Below are 21,661 nucleotides of genomic sequence, written 5' to 3' on the forward strand. Positions count from 1 at the left end.
AGGAGTACCTACGGTTAGATTCTTGGTGTGGCAACACCGCCTATAACAGCTGTTCAAAGATCTCTGTACTTTATTTTGTTATTTTAATTTATTTTGTGTGTTTTTAGTGCCCAAATCCAATTTAATCGCCTAATTTATATAATAAATAGTAGTATATATTAATAGTTTAAGTGTTAAAAGTGCGTAAGAAAAGTTTTCGTCGATGTAAACAAAGTGACAGTTAGGTTAGTAAAACTTGAATTTTAAACTTCTGTTTTGGTGTTTTTAAAGAGTGCTAGTAGCTGTTTTGGCTTTGAAACAACTATTTAGCGCATAAAAAACACATACGTGTATATGCAATTGCCCGTTATCCAAGTGTAACGCTGCAATTGTTATAACAATACACTGCAATACCGAAACCTACCTGTCATTTCGCATTCTTTGGGTGATTACTCCTTGTTTCATTAATTAATTAATTACAAAATGATGACCCGCAGAGCCTTAGCGCGCCAGGAGCAATCCAAATTACAATTGGCCCTGAAAGAATTAAAGGCAAGCAAGGAGCTATGCACCCAATTGAATAATGAAAGAGACGAAAACGAAAAGGAATTATTAGAAGTCCTTGGGAATAATAATAGACTAAAATTAGAACTATCGGATTTGCACATAAAGTATGTAGACATTGTAGAAGAGCGGGATAGACTTCAGTTATTAGTAAATAGGTTTGATGAGTGCCGTGCTGAGTATGAGGAGGCTCTGAGCCAGATTACTACCCTGCAGCGGGAGCTAAGTGATGCCCACCACCAGATCACCGAACTGGAAGATGCAGCCCATAACACAACAGCAATACACACTCAAAGCCTATATGAAGAATTAGTTGATAGGGCCCCACAGTTGGTTACTGCTGCTGCTGACATGTCTACTGCTAATACCAACTTCTCTAATTTATTGATAGTCAAATCAGATACAGTAGTCAATCCCTGCAGCAGTAGGAAACTAAAAAAGTATATCAAAGTTAACCGATATATTAAAAAAACACAGAAACTGTTAAAAGTACATAAAAATTCTGTTAAATCTCTGAAACCAAAGAAAGAACGTTTAGAATTATTGAATGAAATTAAAATGTATAGTTCACAGTTAGAAAGTAATAGATTAAGTTATGAATCTGACACACAAATCCTAGAAGCACAAATAGCCAGATTACAGACTTCTTTACGTACACTGGCAGTAAAGTTTGATATGTATCAAAGGCAAATGATATCTGAGTACACACAGACTTCAGATGAATGGCATAAGACAGAACAACCCAGTGGTAAATTAACTTCACTATCTACCCATAGTTTTGATAGTATAGGCAGTCATCCCCAGTTTGTGTCATCAGTGTCATCACCCTCTAATGTGAGAAAGGTGTGTGTCAGGTTAAGTAACTCAATATCACAAAACATAAATATTAATAATAATTCCTTTATTGAAGCAAATGCTCATAGTAGCAGTTCAATAAAAACAATTATGTACAGCGATGAAATTGGATGTAACATGGGCTTATATCTTAACTCTCAGTTGAATGGACACACAGTTTTGAACTACTGTTTACCCAACTCAAATTTAAAAGCTATTGTAGCTGCAATTTGTAGAAATAGGAATATGTTTGACTGTAAAACTAATTTAATTATCATAATGGGAAATAGAGGGAATGTTAACAAACCTGAGCTGATTAAACTTATTGATTCTTTAAATACATTAAATGTAAATAGTATTGTATTATACACATTTCCTTATTTTCATAACTTGCCACACCAAGAAAATACTATTAGGTATAATTTAAATATGACTTTGTACAATTTATGTACATATAATAAGAAATTTCATGTTATAGACTTTAGCAAATGTGCTAATCCTACTTATAATTTGTACCGAGATAGATATTACCTATCACACTATTTTAAACAACAGATAGCTGTTTCGCTATCGTATTTTTTTACCATAACAGCCAAGAACTTGGCTAAACCAGCTGCTTTTATTGAGCAGTGTAATAGTTTTGACATGAAAACCTTGGAAATTATTCCAAGTCATTTTAGTTTAAACTAGTTAAGGAGACAACAGAGGCTTTCTCTTGCTTAGAAAAGCAGACAACTGAGTCTCCCTCAGGCATATATGAAAAAAATTATAGTAAGGGGTCGCACAATGTACTATTAAACCAAAAATATAATAAAAAATCTAATTCTAATTATATCAACTTGGTTCACCAAAATATTCAATGTATTAGAGGAAAAGACTTAGAGATTGAATTATTTTTAAATGATTTTAACATTAGCATTTTATGTATAACTGAGCACTGGTTGAAAACCCATGAATATTTGTTTAATTTTGGTAACCACCATTTGTTGGTAGTTCGTTCACCAGGGTTACAGCGATTCATGGAGGCTCTTTAATTTTATTAAATAAAAATTTAAAATTTAAAAACAGAAACGATATTGTTAGCCTTTCTGTTGAACGGACAATAGAGCTAGCCTCGGTTGAACTAGAGCAATTTATAATTGTTACTGTTTATAGGCCACCCTTGTCAAACTTTGAACTTTTTGAAAAGGTAATGGATGAAGTGTTATTTAAAATATCAAAGTGTAATAAAAAGTTAATAATATGCGGAGATTTTAATGTAAACATTTTAGAAAATAACTCTTTAAGTATCAAGTTATTGAATTTATTTAAAACTTACAATCTATCAAATATGTTCATGGAGCCCACAAGAATAACTGCTACTAGCGCCACCTGTTTGGATAACATCTTTACAAATATAATTCCTATAAGCAAAAATATTATTAGTAAATTAGACTCTGATCATTGTGGTCAAATTATTCAATTTGAAAATGTGAAGAAAAATGTTTCTAAACGTAAAATAACATTTGTTCCTGTAACATCCAACCGCATAGAGAAAATGAGATATAGCCTAGTAAATGACCTCCCATTCCTACCCTCAGGGGCGACTCCAAATGCAATGTACAGCTCCTTTTTCAATACCTTTAATAGACTATTTCATTCTATATTTACTAGTAAGTCGGTTGTGATTACTGATACATTAAATTTTAGTGAGTGGGCGACAGTTGAACTTCATAAAAATAGGCAAAAGCTGTACGAATTGTATGCTGAACGTCAATTTAACACTGGTGATAAGTTTGGGGATTATGTTAAATTGTTTTCCAAGAATTTTAAACGCGCTTGCCACTTAGAAAAGACGCGATACATCAAAAATAAAATTAAAAATAGCAGCAACGCAATCAAAACTACTTGGAACATAATTAATGAGGAGACGGGAAGAGTAACACCACGAAATATTAATTTTAAACTTAATGTAGATAATAAAGCCTTAACAACAGATTTCGAGGTGGCTACTGCTTTTGAAACCTTCTTTACCAACATTCCCGTCTCCACAACAGAATCATTAAACTCTTCACCAGATATGGCTCTCTCTCTATTAAAGGAAAATGTGCCTGAGTGTAACCATTCTTTTAAATTCACGCATGTTAGTGGCTCTGACGTTATTAAAGCCTTTAAATTATTAATTAATAAAAAAACAAATGATCTGTGGGGCATTTCCGTAAACGTTGTCAAATCATTAATTGATATTGTTGCACCCGATTTAGCCTTAATATTTAATAATTGTATAGATTGTGGTGTGTTTCCTGACTTAATGAAACTTAGTAAAATAGTTCCATTGTTTAAATCGGGTAGTACTTCTGACCCCACTAACTTTAGACCAGTATCCGTACTACCCACTTTCAGTAAAATCTTTGAAAAACTCATTTTAAATCAATTACTTTACCATTTTCATAAGTATAATTTACTTCATATTAAGCAATTTGGTTTCACACGGGGTCGCTCAACAATCGACGCAGGTGTTGAGCTAATACAAAACATATTTGAAGCCTGGGAGGAGTCACGTGATGCACTTGGTGTGTTCTGTGACTTATCTAAGGCGTTTGATTGTGTTCAACACGAAACGTTAGTTAGGAAACTACACCACTATGGAATTCAGGGTGTAGCTCTAGACTTAATGAGTAACTATCTACGCGATAGAATTCAGAAAGTCGACGTGAATGGAAAACGGTCTAATGGATCAGTTATGAAAATAGGTGTCCCACAGGGGTCTATATTAGGACCATTTCTGTTCCTTATTTACATTAATGACCTTCCTTACCTTGCCAAGGATAAACACGGGATAGTTCTGTTTGCCGATGATACATCACTGACTTTTAAAATAAATCGACATGAACTAGCTTTTGACGACGTAAACAACTCTCTCGCTAAAGTGGTACAGTGGTTTGAAGCTAATAATTTGGTTCTTAACGGAAAAAAAACCAAGTGTATAAAATTCACTTTACCTAATGTTAAACACGTGAAAACCACTGTACTACTTAATAATGAGGAACTGAAACTGGAGGATACGACAGTTTTTCTAGGAATAACGTTAGATTCTAAACTTCAATGGGGCCCTCATGTAAATAATTTATCGAACAGGCTTAGTTCTGCTGCCTATGCGGTAAAGAAGATACGCCATATGACCGACGTAGAAACTGCTAGACTGGTATATTTTAGTTACTTTCACAGCATTATGTCATATGGAATTTTACTTTGGGGTAATGCTGCTGATATTAGCACTATTTTCGTGCTGCAGAAGAGGGCTGTTCGTTCTATCTACAAAATGGGTCCGAGAGAGTCATTGAGAGATAAATTTAAAGATTTTAAAATAATGACAGTGTATAGTCAGTACATATTTGAAAATTTAATGTACGTCCATAAAAACATTTCTAAATTTAAGAAAAAATGTGACTGCAATAATTTAAACATTAGAAGTAAGAATAAACTTACAGTGCAATATACTAGGTTACATAAAATTCATAATTCGTTTAAAGGAAATTGCATACAATTCTACAATAAACTACCAATTGACATCTTGGAGATGTCTCTTAAAAAGTTCAAAGTTTGTATTAAACGTAAGCTTATAGAAAAGTCCTATTATAGTATAAAGGACTACGTAAACGATAAAAAAGCTTGGGTGTAAATTATTGCTCTAACCAGGTTGCTCTTCTAATAATTTAAAATTACATTGTGAGATGGCGATAACAAAAAAAAAAAAAAAAAACACCCGGCTAAGTTTGTTGTGGGCTTCTTCTTAGACCGGGACGCGTTTGGAACCCTCGTAGCTTTAGTTTTAAGTTTACGAATGTGGTTATCGCCATCATCTCACTACCGTGTAATTCTTATGTACGCATCAAAAGTGCCACCTGTGGGCCTACTTGAATAAAGATATTTTTGACTTTGACTTTGACTTGACTACGGTCCTTCAGTAAAAATGTATGATAACTTGGAAGTTAAGGGGGTAACTCCTTAAGTACTCCTTAACATATATGTGGTTAATACAACTGTATTACCCTAAAAACCGACCCGCTACTTTCTTAGACAATACCATCGCTTATAATCAGTTGAGATTGCAGTCAAGACCTAACTTGGAGTGAAATAGAGGTAAAAAACTTTAGGTGAACCGCCAAAGAAATTGTCTTAAAAAGTTTTTTTCGTAGAGCATAATTCCTGTACTCCTTTCTACTTTAGTAAAAGTAATGAAACTATTTTCTTCCTAATCAAAACCTTAAGAATTATGATGATGTTCATGAATAATGTTGATTTCACTTACTTCTTTTTTTAACTGGCTCATCTACAGCGTTTTCATTTCCTTGATTAACACCCTTTTTTATAAGACTCAAAGCCGCTTCGAGCCCTCTGTAAATGTTAGTTTCTGTGAAAATACAAAATAATAATAAAACAGCACGACCATTTATTTTATTTATTAGGTTTTCCAGGTAAACAAAGATTACTTGCCATTGGTTGCCTGGAAGAGATCGCAATGTAGCGATAAGGCCGCCTAATGGTATACATCGTGTTAACTACTTATTTATGACGACCTCCTTCCCTGGCGCAGCGGTGAGCGCTGTGAATTTAAGTCAGAGGTCCCGAGTTCAAAAAAAAATTTAATATATAAAATAAATACACGATCTGATGGTCCCACCATCTCGCATTGGAACAGCGGGATGGGTCCATACTCTAATTCCATCTGTGTATATAATATATGTGAAAGGAGGCCTGTGCCATGTCAGATAGCGTTTGATAATGATGAAATATACGACGCAAGAACACGCATCAGAATATTTTAAACGTTTTAGTTTATACCTTGATTTTAATAACGTTTGTAGAGATGCAGATTAAAGGACCGGAAGGTATATATTCAGTAGGTAATCCTTACTATTAATATTATAAAGGTGATGTGTATCTTTTCCCACAGCTTTATCAACTCTCAGAGCGTTGGTGTACAAGTGGAAATAATATCCAAACTATATATTGTCTAATAAACAGGGGGTAAACTTCTCCTATTCCAATTTCCCCTGATTTAGCAGGTGGACAAGTTATTTATATCCCTTGTCAGGAGATATAATCGGAGGTTATAATTTTTGTCTCCTGCCTGTGCTAGAATAGGTATGTTTATTACGCTGACGATAAACAGCTAGTTATAAAAACAATTACCTCCTTCAACATATAAACTGGAAATAATATATTTCGCTTTATCAATATTATGCAGCGAGGCAAGTGCGGGTGCTGGAGAGTTATTTGTGTTGAAGTCTAAAAAATGCGCTTCACTATCAGCTTCCTTCAATTCAAGAATCTGTAAATAATCAGTGTTTTTTTTAATATGAAAAACCCTTGACTTCATAAAAAATTATTACGCTTTTTTCAGAGGGCACAACGGTGAGCGCTGTGAATTTAAGTAGGAAGTCCCGGGAATAGGGCTTTATAATTTCTGAATTTTCTCTGGTCTGGTCTGGTCTGGTGGGAGGCTTTGGCCGTGGCTAGTTACCACCCTACCGACAAAAACGTACCGCTAAGCGATTAAGTGTTCCGGTTCGATGTCGTGTAGAAACCGATTAGGGGAGTATTATTTGTATTTGTATTTTTTACTATTATTACCTTATGACTACCGTACTCCCTAACAAGTTAGCCGGCTACAATTTTAGACTGCATCATCACTTACCACCAGGTGACATTGCAGTCATGGGTTTCCCTTTTTTTATTCGAAGCCCTTTGACACTATTATACTATTATACTATTGTACTATGTAATCCATCAATTTGTGATGGTGGCAATCTTTCATTATAAATTTATCGTAGTGTATTATATCGAAGTCAGTCTTTAATCGAAAAATAAAATCAAAATCGGTTCATCCTTGGGCCACAGATAGACTCGGCAGTCATATAACACCCCGTACTTTTAGCGTCGGGGATATAAGGGTATAAAAAATACTGTAAGTAAATTGGTTGCATCCAAACACATGCCTCATAGATCAGGCATCAGCGTGCTCTAAAATAATAATTATAATAAAAATCCTTTATTGCCATACACTATTGTTAATACAAGATTATTAAATAAATTATTATCAATTAATATTAACAATATGGCAAATGGCCGCAAACTCAGCCTTATGCTGTGCATTAGCAACAATGCTCAGCGCTGATTTTCAGTCTGCACCAGTATTAGACTGAGCAAACAACCGCGACGCCCGTTGCGTTATTACTATAATTAGACGGCCGACTGGCGCAGTGGGCAGCGACCCTGCTTTCTGAGTCCAAGGCCGTGGGTTCGATTCCCACAACTGGAAAATGTTTGTGTAATGAGCATTAAGTGTTTTTCAATGTCTGGGTGTTTATATGTATTTTCTAAGTATTTATGTATATATAATTCATAAAAATATTCATCAGTCATCTTAGTACCCATAACACAAGCTACGCTTACTTTGGGGCTAGGTGGCGATGTGTGTATTGTCGTAGTATATTTATTTATTTATTTATTATTTTATTTATAATTAGAGTAAATTTAAATAAAAAATTTAAATAAAAAAAATCCAAATAAATTGTAGAAGAAAACAAATAAAACTAAATCTAACACAAACAGTTCATATTTAACAGTTTAAATTAAACAAGTAAGTAAATAAATAAAATAAACTTGTAGAAAAAATAAAAAAATAATAATAAATAAATACATAAAAAATAGTTCAAAAATAAACAAAACAAAAAATATATCCTCTAATATATAAACCCATACGGTAGTCCCTTTAATGAGACAGGAGGTATGTCCCAGCAGTGGGATGTTAAAAGAGAATGAAGCTTACCTTAACATCGGTGTTAAATTTAACGATGCTGAAGTAGTCGTTTCGATGTAGATCGGAGAGAATGGTATCCATAGCTTTTCGCAGTTGTTCGATCTTTCGGCCGTACATAGACGCCGATGTATCTAGCACGAACACAACGTGCTTGCTCAGTGGCGGTAGCGAAGTCGGTGCCAGGAAATGTACAAAGTAGCCATCGTTTACCTGAAAATATATATTTACAAGCTGTTGCACGCATTCTTAGTCCTACGTAGTTTTTTACATCCTGTGGGAACCGTTTATTTTTCTGGGATAAAAAGAAGTCTTCCTTGCTATCCTTTCGACTGAGATTACTGACGTAGAAACAGCACGACTTGTTCACTTTGCGTACTTTCATAGTGTTATGTCTGACGGGATCTTATTATAGGGCAAAGCTATAACTGATATTAAAACTATATTCATATTGCAGAAAAGAGCTGTACGGTCAATATATAAACTTAAATCACGTGAATAACTCCGTAAAAAATTGAAATCAATAGGTATACTTACGTTAACCTCACAATTTATTTATAACTATTTGTGAGATAACATATTGGTCTATATAAACAAAAAGTTGATATAAGCAGTCGACTTACAAGAAATGGTCTTAAATTAGTGACATCTGCATATCGTCTGCGAAAGGTACAGAAGTAATTTGTGGGATTGAGTATAGTATATGAATAATTTTGGACCTATCAATGCATTCGTTTAAAGAATGTGTTAAAACACATTTATTACAGCGAGGCTACTATACAATTGATGAATTTCTTAATGACAAGGTTGCTTGGAAGCATCCTGCTCCGCTTTCATCTCTCACAAGATAGAAAAATTAATTTTAAAATGTAAAAAGTAAACTGTTGATATTGGAAAAGAGCAAGAGTTTCTTGCTGGCTTCTCGGTAGAATAGGCCTTCCGAACCGGTGGTAGAGTGACTACACTCAGACAGACTTGACGTTTCAAAAGTGCTTATATTAGGCCTACTTGAAATAAATGAATTTTGAATTTTAGAATTTTGACTGACTCAATGCCAAAAATCACGTTGATTGGTAGCTTAGTTAGGGCGTGAAGGAAGGACAAACGCACTTTCTCAATTTATAATATTAGTAAGGGCTATGCAGTTATATAAAAAGTGGCGATTGCCTATTAGATAAGAATTCGGCTTCCCTTTCGGGAGGACCAAGATTACACCCGATGTACACTTTTCGTAATTATGTGCGTTTTTGGAAACAAAATATGTCTTGCTTTAACGGTATAGGAAAACATGATACTCTCAAAGGCTAGCAATTCACACTCGGACCGTGTGGTGGACTACTGCAAATGGGTGGAGTATGTGTACGTATGGACTGAGCGATGAAAGCCTAGTGGTTAATACTTCCGCCTCCCCCTCCCGGAGACTGATTTCGATTCCCAGTTAGTAATTCATTTGTGGTGAGTGGCAGTCCACTTCAACAAACTACACGCGTTTTTTTTTTATCAATGATAAAGATTACGTTTAATTACTATCGCTCATTATTCATAAGCTCGATTTATATCCAATTACCAATCCGCACTAGGCCAGCGTGGTGGATTAAGGGCTAAAACCCTTCTCATTGTGTGAAGCAGACCCGTACTCTGTGGTAGGCCAGTAGTGGGTTGATATGATGGTCGCGAAAGTATAATTTCTTTTGTATATAACTTTTGAAATAGTTTGTTACGAACTAACCAAACTTTTCTGTTTGCGACCAAATGTGCTTGGGGTTAAAAGCTTGTGCAACCAATGGTCGCAAAAGAACACTTGTTTCTAGTTACAAGTTTTAAGTGCTGAGAAACCAACCTTAAACTTAAATAATATTCTAAGAATCTGGATTAATTAAAAATGTTAGCAATATAATTATTGAGAAAATAAAAGTTACCAAGATTTCACCATCATTAGATCGTTGTACGTCGTACTCCACCACAAATTGTCCGAGCGCTGTACTGGCAACATTACCTTTGCTCTTTTCCTGGAAGTGTTAAAGATGCAGTTTACGATAACTATTTATTCAAAAAAAGAATTTTTCGTCAGCTCATTTAAACCAGATATGAAAATTAACATTGAAAACAAATTAAGATCCAGCTTTTCCCTTATTTTCTGTGATTTTATAATAATTGTTATTATTTAGTTACACATACTTTATTCGCCTTGCCTTAATAACTAATGTTACAGCAGCGACCCTGCTTTCTGAGTCCTAGGCTGCGGGATCGATTCCGACGTCTGAAAAATGTTTGTGCGATGAACATGATTGTTTATCAGTGTCTGGGTGTTCATTTGTATATTATAAGTATTTGTGTGTATTATATTCATAAAAAAAATATTCAACAGCTATCTTAGTACCCATAGCACAAGCTACGCTTACTGCGGAGCTCGATGGCAATGTGTGTATTGTCGTAGTACCTATATTTATTTATTTTATTTTCTATTATATCGTCCAGTAAAGGGTTCTTATGTATAACTAGATAAGGCATGTTTTAAAATGAAAAAAAAAAATACCGTGTATATTTTAGCAAGTCTCCTCTGTTCTGGTAGGTCAGGAGTGAAAGTGATGGTTACTTCTCTCTCGTTAGTACCGTTTTGAATAACAACCTTAGAGTTTTCTGCAAAATTTAAGAAGACTTTTAATATCTAATCAGATTATTACACATCGAATCATTGATACCTCTCGAGAGTAAAAAGGTATGTACTCAGAACAGTGTTCACTTTATAGTGCTACTACTAGCTATTTATGCAACTACTTTATAATGAGAAAACCAAAAAAAAACAGCACGAGAGTGAATTTCAGAGTTCGTTTTATTTATGACCAGATATAAATTCATTTAAATATATCTGGTATCTGGTCATTAAAGATTCAGACATTGACCCATACAGTCAATTTAGCCTCCGTAATAACTATGTATAAACTCTTTGATTGATGGCAGCTTTAGCATAAGCTTCAGACGATGGATGCGTGCATAGAGGGTATGAACTCAGGGTATGCAGATGGTATAAATAAAGAAGATATCCGGTACGAATTACAAATACTTAAGGGTAGGCTTTTTATAACTCTTACAATGCCTATCTTTAAGTTTTGTATAACTCGTACTGGAGATTTTCTTAATTTTATATCATCAACTAGCTTTTGCCCGCGACTTCGTCTGCGTTTCAGTATCGTTAAGCCTTAAATGAGTATAGTAGTATATATATGTATAACATGTGACTGTCAATTAATTAAAGACAAATAATTTGCAATAAAATAAAATTGCGACTATAATTAAAGATCTAAGCTATCCTATCTCTTAAGTTGGAGCAGACTGCTCACGGTGTGCCAATTTAATTTAAAATCGGTTAAGTAGTTTAGGAGTCCATCGAACATCGTGACAGGAGATTTATATATATTAAGATTTTATACCCTTTGCATATCCTCAATAAACGCCACTGTGTCTAAGACATAAATAGCATCAACTTTTGCCTTTACTTTCCTTTATCGTTAGTGTATGCACATTTGTGTTTCGATACAGTTCCTTATAAAATTATAATTAGAATACTTTTAACAGAAATAGATAAAATATGACTTAAACTTACGCGCATTGTTCTGCGTCGCATCAATTTCATTACCAGTCCTCATTTCGGGAACATGTAGTTTTGTGATCTTTTGTGATTCTTTGATATGAACTACGACCTCAATTCTTGGCAAAAGAGCGCCAGGGTGAAGGTTGATGACGTGACTGTACAGTCCGTTACGGCTGACTAGGAAGTCTTCGTATCTCAAGTCGAAGACAGCTGTAGTGTTGCCTTCTACGTTGACTGACACCGTGAAGTGGTTGGAGTCACGAGCTCTGTTTCGTTATAAAATATTTTTTTTGTTTTATATTGCTATTTAATTAAAATTTAATAACGTACAAGTTATCTTATTTTGCTCCGGCTTTTCTAACACATTTTATGGTATTTCCGCTTAATCTCTATTTTTAATAGAACGTGTATTAATCCGAAGTAAGCGCTGGTCTTGCGCTAAACAATATTTTGTAACCACCTTAATACTTAATTAATTTTTGTATACAGGAAATTTTTATTATTGAAATTCTACATACTTAGTAGCAATGTGAGCTGCACCACTGCCCTGCGATACTGCTTGAGTATACATTTGTTTAGCTTCTTGTTTTCCCTTAACAAAAGCTTTGTATGATTTTCCATCAATAATCCTAAAAAAAAACCATTTCGTAATTAACATATTGTATTAAATAGGCTTATACATTACACATATTTCTAGCTATGTCAGTTATAGACTTTGAAACTACCCAACTGATGAACCTACCCGATACCGTTTTAATTTTTTTTTATAGTAAATAATTAATGGACCAAGCAGACAGTCCACCTAATGTTTAGTGGAAAACCATCGCGTATAAACAGAGTAACACTACGCAGTAGAGCTGTCACCATAATCTCTACTACTACTAGAAGAGTAAGGTGGAAAATCTGGAAAACAATCTTGATGAGAACGCAGTACCTACACATGGTCTGTCTATAGTAGCGTTGTCATGTTATACACACATTGTAAATCCACTGATGAAAGCGGAGTCCGGAAGCAGCATGTGGAACGAGGCCTCCTGCGGCCGCATGTCGGGGTTGTGCACGTGTGTGATCACAGATGTGCGTGCGTAGCGCAGCGCTATTTCGGAGCGCACGCGCATTTCCGTCATTTTGATAGGCTCATTCGGCCTGTCGGTACTGGTATCGAGGCTCTGTAAATTATAATGAAAAAGTTCTGAGCACAAAATTTTGCTATAGAAATTATAAGAAATATTTTAGTCAAAAGTATATATACAAAAATCTTTTATTTTTGAAAACGTGAATTTTAAAACTTCACTGAATTAAAATACAAATTCACTTTGATACAATAAAGGCGATAACAGTTAAGGAATACATCGTGACCTGCATGCCTGAGAGTTCTTCATAATAATGTTCTCTAAGGTGTGTGAAGTCTACAAAAGCGCACATGGCTTGCAATAAGCAAGCCATGTACGCTTTTGACTACAGCCGTGCCAGCATTAATGCTGGACATTCACATTATAATAGGACCCCGTTCAGTGTAGTGGGGATTGATATTATGATGAGGGTTGGTTTTTATATCGTGCTCCACGGATTTCATTAAAATGAAATGTGCATTCAATAGAGGACATCCACTTTTCCAAACAAACTGCTTTCTTTTTCTGAGCAAATGCGTAGTTTTTGTGAAAATCGAAAATTAATATTTTTTTAATGATTTATTTATTTAAACATCTTTATTGCGTATGATATTCAATAATATCGTAAAACTTTGCGAAACTGAATTTTATTGTTTTGAGGTATCGTATCGATAGACAGGTAGTGATTTTTCTGTGGAAATGCGTAGTTTTTGTGCAAATCGACCATTAAACTAAAAAAAAATTGAGGTAATTTTGGTTTTAAAAACGCAACTTTAAATAAAAGTTAAAGTCATTGTCGTATCAAGAAGTCTAATTACCCCGCATACACGCAATATTAATAATTAATTCTTTATTATTGTGCGTTTGTGTAAATGCATTTAAAAAACTAGGTTAGGTTAGAAAGTTATAGCCGCTCAGACCCGAGCGGAGCGGACTGAGGCGTACCTATAGCCTGTCAAAAAGGTATATGTCACTGGATAATATTTACCATATAGGTCAAAAACTAGGTTAGGTTAGGTTAGGTTAGAACATTATTGAACCACTCAGAGCCGAGCGAAGCGAGCGGAGCGAATTCAAAATACAAAATTCATTTATTTCAAGTAGGCCTAATAAAAGCACTTTTGAAACGTCATGTCTAGTGATTACGTGACCGTTAGAGAAGAGTGGCGAAGTATTGTCAAGCGAGCCACAAAACCCAGATGACGACCACGACCAGTCTGTCAAGACTGAAACGACTAAGAAGAAGAAGTCTAGTGATTCTACCACCGGTTCGGAAGGCAGATTCTACCGAGAAGAAGCCGGCAAGAAACTCAGCAGTTGCTCTTTTCCAACATCAACAATTTACATTTTAATATTCATTTTTCTATCTTGTGAGAGCTGAAAGCGGAGCCGGATGCTTCCAAGCAACCTTGTCATAAAAAAATTCATCAATTTTATAGTAACCTCGATGTAATAAATGTGTTTTAACAAATTCTTTAAACTTGTGCATTCCAAAAGGTCCAGGTCCAAAATCACTTTAGGAATCATATTATAAAAGCGTATACTCAATCCCACAAATGACTTCTGTACCTTACGCAGAGGATATGCAGATGACACTAATTTATGACCATTTCTTGTAAGTCGACTGTTTATGTCCACTTTTTGTTTATAAAGACTAATATGTTGTCTTACGAATACTATATTGTTATAAATATAGTATGCCTATTTCTTTAAACTTCTCACGGAGGGATTCGAGTAATTTAAGTTTATATATTGACCGTACAGCTCTTTTCTGCAATATAAATATAGTTTCGATATCAGCTGCTTTACCCCATAACAAGATTCCATAGGACATAACACTATTAAAGTACGCAAAATAAACTAGCCTAGCTATTTCAACGTCAGTAATCTGTCTAATTTTTCTGACTGCGTAGGCAGCCGAGCTTAGTTTACCCGCTAGTGAATGTATATGGGCACCCCACTGTAGCTTATTATCCAAAGTCACGCCCAGAAAACTGTGGAAGTCTCTATTTTTAGTGATTCACCATTTATCATTATATTTTTATCAATTTTCTTTACATTTGGTAAGATAAATTCGACACACTTTGTTTTTTTTGCTTTTAAAAGCAAGTTGTTAACTGTAAACCAGTGCGACACATGCGACATAACACGGTTTACTTCGTCATAGTTATCTTTACTCCTATCAGTCTTAAAAATTAGAGATGTATCATCTGCAAACAATACAATGTCGCGTGTTCCACTGACATGGTACGGTAGATCATTTATATACACTAAAAATAGAAAAGGACCCAAAATCGAGCCTTGTGGGACACCCATTGAGGTATTTGAACCCTGAGACTTTGCATCATTTATGCAAACTCTTTGGGTTCTATTGCTGAGATAAGAGGCAACCAAATTTAGTGCAACGTTTTGGATACCATAGTGGCTTAACTTAAGAAGCAAGGTTTTATGATCAACACAATCGAAAGCTTTAGATAGATCACAAAAAACACCCATGGCGTTCTGTGAACATTCCCAGGCATCATAAACATGCTTTATAAGTTTAGCGCCTGCGTCCGTTGTGCTACGACCTTTAGTAAAGCCATACTGCTCAGGGTGTAGTAAGTTATTTGCATTAAAATGATATAAAAGTTGATTTAATGTAATTTTTTCAAATATCTTACTAAGAGTTGGTAAGATTGAGATAGGTCTGTAATTGTTTATATCATTTTTATTACCAGATTAAAATAGAGGAATGAGTTTACTATGTTTCATTAGGTTCGGGAAAGTACCTAAATCAACACATTCATTGAAAATTATGGCTAAAAGAGGAGCAATGACGTCAATAATTTGAGATATTACCTTTACCGACATTCCCCATATATCACCTGTTTTCTTTAATTTTAACAACTTGAAGTTTTTAATGATATCCGATGCATCTATATGTTTAAAATGAAATAAAACTTTGCACTCATTAATGTTGCCTCTTAATAAATTCTGAGCTGCATTAGGTGAGGAATTTAGTGAATCTGTTAACAAAATAGGAACATTCTGAAAAAAGTTTTCAAAAGTACTTGCAACTTCTGTATCAGTAGTTACCATATTATTATTAATAATTAATTCAAAATTTCCGTCTCGAGATTTAGTTTTCCCAGATTCATTATTAACAATTTTCCAGGTTGTTTGTATTTTGTTTTCAGATTTTTCTATCCGATCTTTAATGTATAGCGACTTTGCTTGTCTACAAACATTTTTAAATGTTTTGGAGTAACTTTTTACATATTCAAGGAAAGTTGGAGTGTGATTGTATTGTTTTTCATCATATAGCTCATACAACTTATCACTGCTTTTGTGCGAGGCGTTTCCTATAGTCTATAGTAGTATATAGTAGTAAAAGATAAACATAACCTCAAATTGTATGAGTTATAAATTTTTTTTTTTAAACTAGACATTTCTTCCAAAAAAAAAGGGTACCGGTGGAGTAGGGTGGCACTCCCCAACCACCCCCCGACCCCTCCCCCCACAAAATCAGGCTGCACGATTTAAAAATTTTGAAGAAATTGCATTTGCGTTGCGTTCAGCTTGCTTCCTGGATTGCATAGGATAACACTGACGGACACACTGCGGGAATATTGCCTAATTTTATGGATCAATTAGCAATAGCCTATGACAGTCCACTACTGGGCTAAAGGCGTCTTCCAACGGAAAGGTTGGCCATTAATCTAATTATATATAGCTGTAGTTCGTTTAAATTATTTATCTACCTTTTACACTCTGTGTCTTAATTAATTATTGATATACGAGTATATGTACTTTTTTTATTTTCAAGTTTATTTTACTTTATTGTTATCATAGTTATATTCATTTAGTTTTAATTTATTATTATTATAGTTGTGGGTTTATTTAGTTAGTTAAGTAGTATTCGTTTTATTGCTGAATTTTGTTTTTTTTTTCGATTGTTTATTGTTACCTTTATATCACTTTTGCTTGGTTTATTATTAAATTAAAATATCAAAATGTGGTCAGTAGATGGCTACGCATTTCCGTGGTGTCTACTAGTACAAGGGACCAACTGAAAATCAGCGCTGTATGCTCCCACTGGCGCATGCAGCACAATGCTGAGCTGGCACCTTTTTTCTAGGTTGTGCCACACATAACATACGTGGTGTCGTTAATATTGTAATGTGTGGCGCAATGTAAAAACTATTAAATTTTTTTCTTTCTTTCTCTCTTTCTAATCGACTGGTAGGTAATAGCAGTAGATCGTAGTAGTGGCACGTTACCGCACGTTACGCGTTAGCCGCCTCGTATACGTGTGAAAACTGTATTCTGATCATCACCAAACACTTTACGTGTTTTTAACTTACCCTGCGTTCTCTCTGAAGTCCGCTCGCCACCACTATGTCTTCTTCCTGTGAGTGAAGTTCTACGGAGTACGTGCTTGCCGCTATCACACAGATGCATAGCGCTATCATCAGTCCGCGGGATTTCATTGTCGTAACCTGAAATAATTTTAGTTATTGTCATCTACAACAAAAGCGCTATTGCCTAAAAAGGATTCCTACGCACACCACATGTAAACAAACAAATTGAAGATCCTTAGCTTAGGTTACTTTAGTATGTTATGGCACACAACTTTTTTTTTTAATTTCCAGAATTCTGAATTGACGGAATGTTGTCTATATGGTACCTATAATGATGATGCAGAATAAGATGGTAGCGAGATAACTTTTTTTTTTTGACAATAGGCCAGCGCTTGACAAAAATCATACCCGTTAGAAAGCAATGATGAGGTCTAGGTTGGGACACGCTTGTCTAGAAGAAGCCTATTCCCTCTAGCCTTGAAGGTACCCAAATTATACTTGGCAGGAAACACAGTTGCCGGGAGGTTGTTTCAAATCCTCCAAACCTCTGTGGGGCATGCTAGTATTGTAGTAGTGGGATATGGTAATATTAAACCCCTAATGGGGCTCCACACGGCATCGTCACAGAACGCCTAATAGATTGGCAGCACGTCTTTGTCGGTCGGTTGTTAACTAGCCGCGACTCAAGCCACCAGCCGAGATAAGAGAGTTATAAATATTACAAATTCTTAATTTCCCTGATACCGCAGCCTTAGAGGTATATCATTAATGCTGGCCTAATCAGTTCTCTATTATGTCGCTAGATCATTATATTATCTACATAGATTGTAGAAATTGACCTTGAACTACGACTAAACAAAAGGTTATTATTAAGAATAATTCGTATAAACTTATTGTTCGAAGACTTATGTTTTCAAAGTCAAAGTCAAAAGTCAAATATTTCTTTATTCAAAAAGGCACATATATGTGACTTTTGATGCGTACATTACATGTAAAATTTAACATAGAAGTGAGTTGATGGCGATAACTACAGTCGTCAACTTAAAACTAAAGTTACGAGGGTTCCAAACGCGCCCTGGTCTAACACTAATAAAGAAGCAACCTGGTTAGAGCAATAATTTACACCCAAGCATTTTTATCGTTGACATAGTCCTTAATACTATGTAAGCAGTAGTACTAGTACTATTTTGTTACAAGTAATTCTACGGAGCCCTACTTTATAATCCTAGTTTAATATGGGGTGGCAAACAACCTGTTTTTTAAATTAATGTCCTAATAACTAAAAGGTATTGAATAGAATGCAGGCGTTACATTTCAGCATTCCATTATATCTACAATGAAAATCAAGCTTAATTTGCTATGCTCCGCGAAAAGCAGAAGAATCTGTACAGTTTAATTTATAACTTTCTCAATCATATACCCCACACCAAACAGATCTTCGGTAAAGAAGTCTATGCCAAAAATCAAGATTGCTCTCCTGCATTAGGGCATAAATGAAGGAAGAACGAACAAATAAACAAAGACACTTACGCTTTTATAACATTGGTATAATACCTATTATGAAGTGTGATTTTATGACTTAGTTATGATGCGGTAATAGCGCATTGGGTAGGAGCTCGACTTCACTTTCGGGGGGCCGAGTTCGAATCCCAGCGCGCACCTCTAACTTTTCCAAGTTATGTGCGTTTTAAGTAATTAAAATACTTGCTTCAACGATGGAGAAAAACATCGTGAGGAAACTTGCATGCCTCAGAGTTCTACGTAATGTTCTCAAAGGTGTGTGGAGTCCACCAATCCGCACTAGTAGCGTGGTGGAATACGGCCTTAATCCCATTGTTGGAGGAGATCCGTACTCTGTATGATTGATGTGATAATAATATTAGTAACGATAGTATAACCAAATCGGTTAAAAAAATGGGTACTCACGCTTAGCGAGCGGGCTTTTTACGTTTAGCGAGATGATTGCTGCAATAATTAGAAGTTAAGACCTTCTTGCACGTTCAACGCCCTAAGACGAAGAGAGAGTTTACGATAATTAATAATGGAGCTAATAGAGTACCTACGGTTGATTTGTGCCCGCACTGTATTACTGGGCTGAACTGTCTAAGAATACAGCACGTATGCACATTTATAGCTGTGTACCTACATCACGGAATTACCAGGAATTAGATAAGATATCCAGAAAACTAAACCAATGTTACATGAGCTCCGCCTTTAGACATAAATATGTTTTGTATGTAATTACCATAAGCTTTCTCAGGTTAAGGGGCTTATTATTTTTGTCAACAGAAACAAATACATGTTCTCCTATTCCGTGGTGCTGTGCTTTAGTAGGAAAACACGTAAATTTTATTCCTTTTGCAGGGCATTTAATCCGGAGATATAATGTTTGTCTCCTGCCTATTCCGTGCTGGTATATGCTTATCTATACAATGTAAGTATATATATATATATATATATACTAGCTGTTGCCCGCGACTTCGTTTGTGTTTGATTTTGTTTTTTGATGTGGCATTAAATTAAGTTGTAGATCTAAAAAAAAAAAGTATTTAGTATCGCTAAGCCTTAAATGAGGGGTTTGCTGCTGTCCGCTGAGGAGTTCTGTCCTCTATCTCCAACCATAGTTTGGGCAAAATTAAAAATATATTATAACCTCTATAGCACAAAAATAATTATTTAAATCGGTTGTAATTTGTCGGAGTTATGGTGTAAAATCTTCAAACACTCCCAAAGGAGCCGAGCTTAATGTCGGGATAAAAAGTATCCTATATTACTTCTAACACTTCCAAGAATATGTGTACAAAGTTTCACGAGGATCAGTTTAGTAGTTTTTGCGTGAAAGCGTAACAAACAAACTTACATTGACATTTATAATATTAGTAGGGATAGGGATAATATCTCTTTATCAACATTTCTACACAAAAGTGCAGCAAACTATCAAGAACAATAATTTGCATTGATAAAATTACTTCTTGGTAATTACTATCTTAGGTTTACACTTTATTAATGGTTAAGTAGGTACCTTTAACCCGCACCAATAAAGTATACCTACTTATTTTTTGAAAAGGCTGCTATCTTGATATCTCTTTCCAACAATATTCGCACGTCCTTATATTGCGTGAAAGAGATGACAAGATATCGGGCGCCTTTTACAAATCTATGCATAAGCTATACGTTAGGATTATGACAACAAACATGTACCTATCTCTTAAGTGCTACTTAAACTGACCTTTATATATTTATTATCTTTTATGATTAAAATATATCTTTACTTACATATAGATGACCATTACAAGATCTCCCTGGCCAGTTCGATTCCCAGAAGTGGCGATTGTGCAATTCATCATTTTTGAATTTTCTCTATTCTGGTCTGGTCTGGTAGCAGGCTTCGGCCGTGAGGCCTACTAGAATACCAAAATAGACGTGCCGCCGGGCGATGTTGCTTTCCGGTACGATGCCGCGGAGAAAACGATTAGAGATTTAATGGTTTAATAAATAAATAAATAATTCGTATATACTACGACAACGCACACATCGCCATCTAGCCCCAAAGTAAGCGTAGCTTGTGTTATGGGTACTGAGATGACTGATGAATATTTTTATGAATAATATACATATAAACCCCCAGACACTTAAAAACGTTCATGCTCATCACACAGACATTTTCCAGTAGTGGGAATCATTACATGCGCCAATCGGCCGTCCAATAGAACTAATAATAACAATAAGAAATATACTACGGGAATACATAAATCTCCATCGAGCTCCAAAATAATATACAAAAATACTTATAATATGTAGAATACCTAGACACTCATAAACACCCAGACACTGAAAAACATTTATGTTTATCATCACACAAACATTCACCAGTTGTGGAAATCGAAACCACGGCCTTGAACTCAGAAAGCTGGGTCGCTGCCCACTGACAGACTACCCCTAACACCCCTTCATAGACTGCATTACCATTCCAGCACCCCAGGAAAATCGCAGGCTAAGTTGTTGTAAAATTAACAAAAACTACCTTAAGTCCTACATGGTTAAGAATAGGTTTAGAATAGCTATTTATGCAATATGCAGAAGTAGTAAAGCTTTCTGGGAGAGAGCTCGCCCCTGAAGTACGTACTACGGCCATGCTTATTTCTGCCACCAAGCAGTGCTGATCTACAGGGCGTATTTGCCGGTATTATTACAGGCAAGTGCCCGAAATTACACTCTGTCTAACTCTGTTAAAATATAGAAACCAATTTCAATTCGATAAAATCCTAGAAGTTTAGGTATATCGTCATCATCAACATATCAACCAACTACCGACCCACTACAGGGCACGGGTCTCCTCCCACAATGAGAAGGGGTTGAGGCCGTCCACCACGCTGGCTCAGTGCGGATTGATGGACTTCACACACTTTTGAGACACACTTCACAACATTATGGA

At 35.3% G+C, this 21,661-nt stretch overlaps 1 protein-coding gene across 3 annotated transcripts in view; it reads right to left on the reverse strand.

Moving 5' to 3' along the window:
• The window catches only part of LOC120637599 (inter-alpha-trypsin inhibitor heavy chain H3-like), a 34,079-nt gene extending 14,764 nt beyond the window's left edge, over positions 1-19,315 (reverse strand). Inside the window, exons 1-10 of one of the 3 annotated variants that reach the window (XM_039909460.1) lie at positions 19,153-19,315; positions 17,230-17,364; positions 12,750-12,940; positions 12,290-12,400; positions 11,784-12,037; positions 10,716-10,819; positions 10,099-10,188; positions 8,192-8,392; positions 6,553-6,691; positions 5,669-5,770 (exon numbers count right to left, since the gene is read on the reverse strand). In XM_039909460.1, coding sequence (XP_039765394.1) covers positions 5,669-5,770; positions 6,553-6,691; positions 8,192-8,392; positions 10,099-10,188; positions 10,716-10,819; positions 11,784-12,037; positions 12,290-12,400; positions 12,750-12,940; positions 17,230-17,355 — 1,318 coding nt within the window. In that variant the 5' untranslated portion in view covers positions 17,356-17,364; positions 19,153-19,315. The remainder of the gene's footprint in view (positions 1-5,668; positions 5,771-6,552; positions 6,692-8,191; positions 8,393-10,098; positions 10,189-10,715; positions 10,820-11,783; positions 12,038-12,289; positions 12,401-12,749; positions 12,941-17,229; positions 17,365-19,152) is intronic. The other 2 variants (XM_039909462.1, XM_039909461.1) reach the window with 2 other exon arrangements.
• Positions 19,316-21,661: the final 2,346 nt, after the last annotated feature.

Source organism: Pararge aegeria, chromosome 4 (assembly GCF_905163445.1).
Source record: "Pararge aegeria chromosome 4, ilParAegt1.1, whole genome shotgun sequence".
Taxonomy (NCBI): Eukaryota; Metazoa; Arthropoda; class Insecta; order Lepidoptera; family Nymphalidae; genus Pararge; species Pararge aegeria.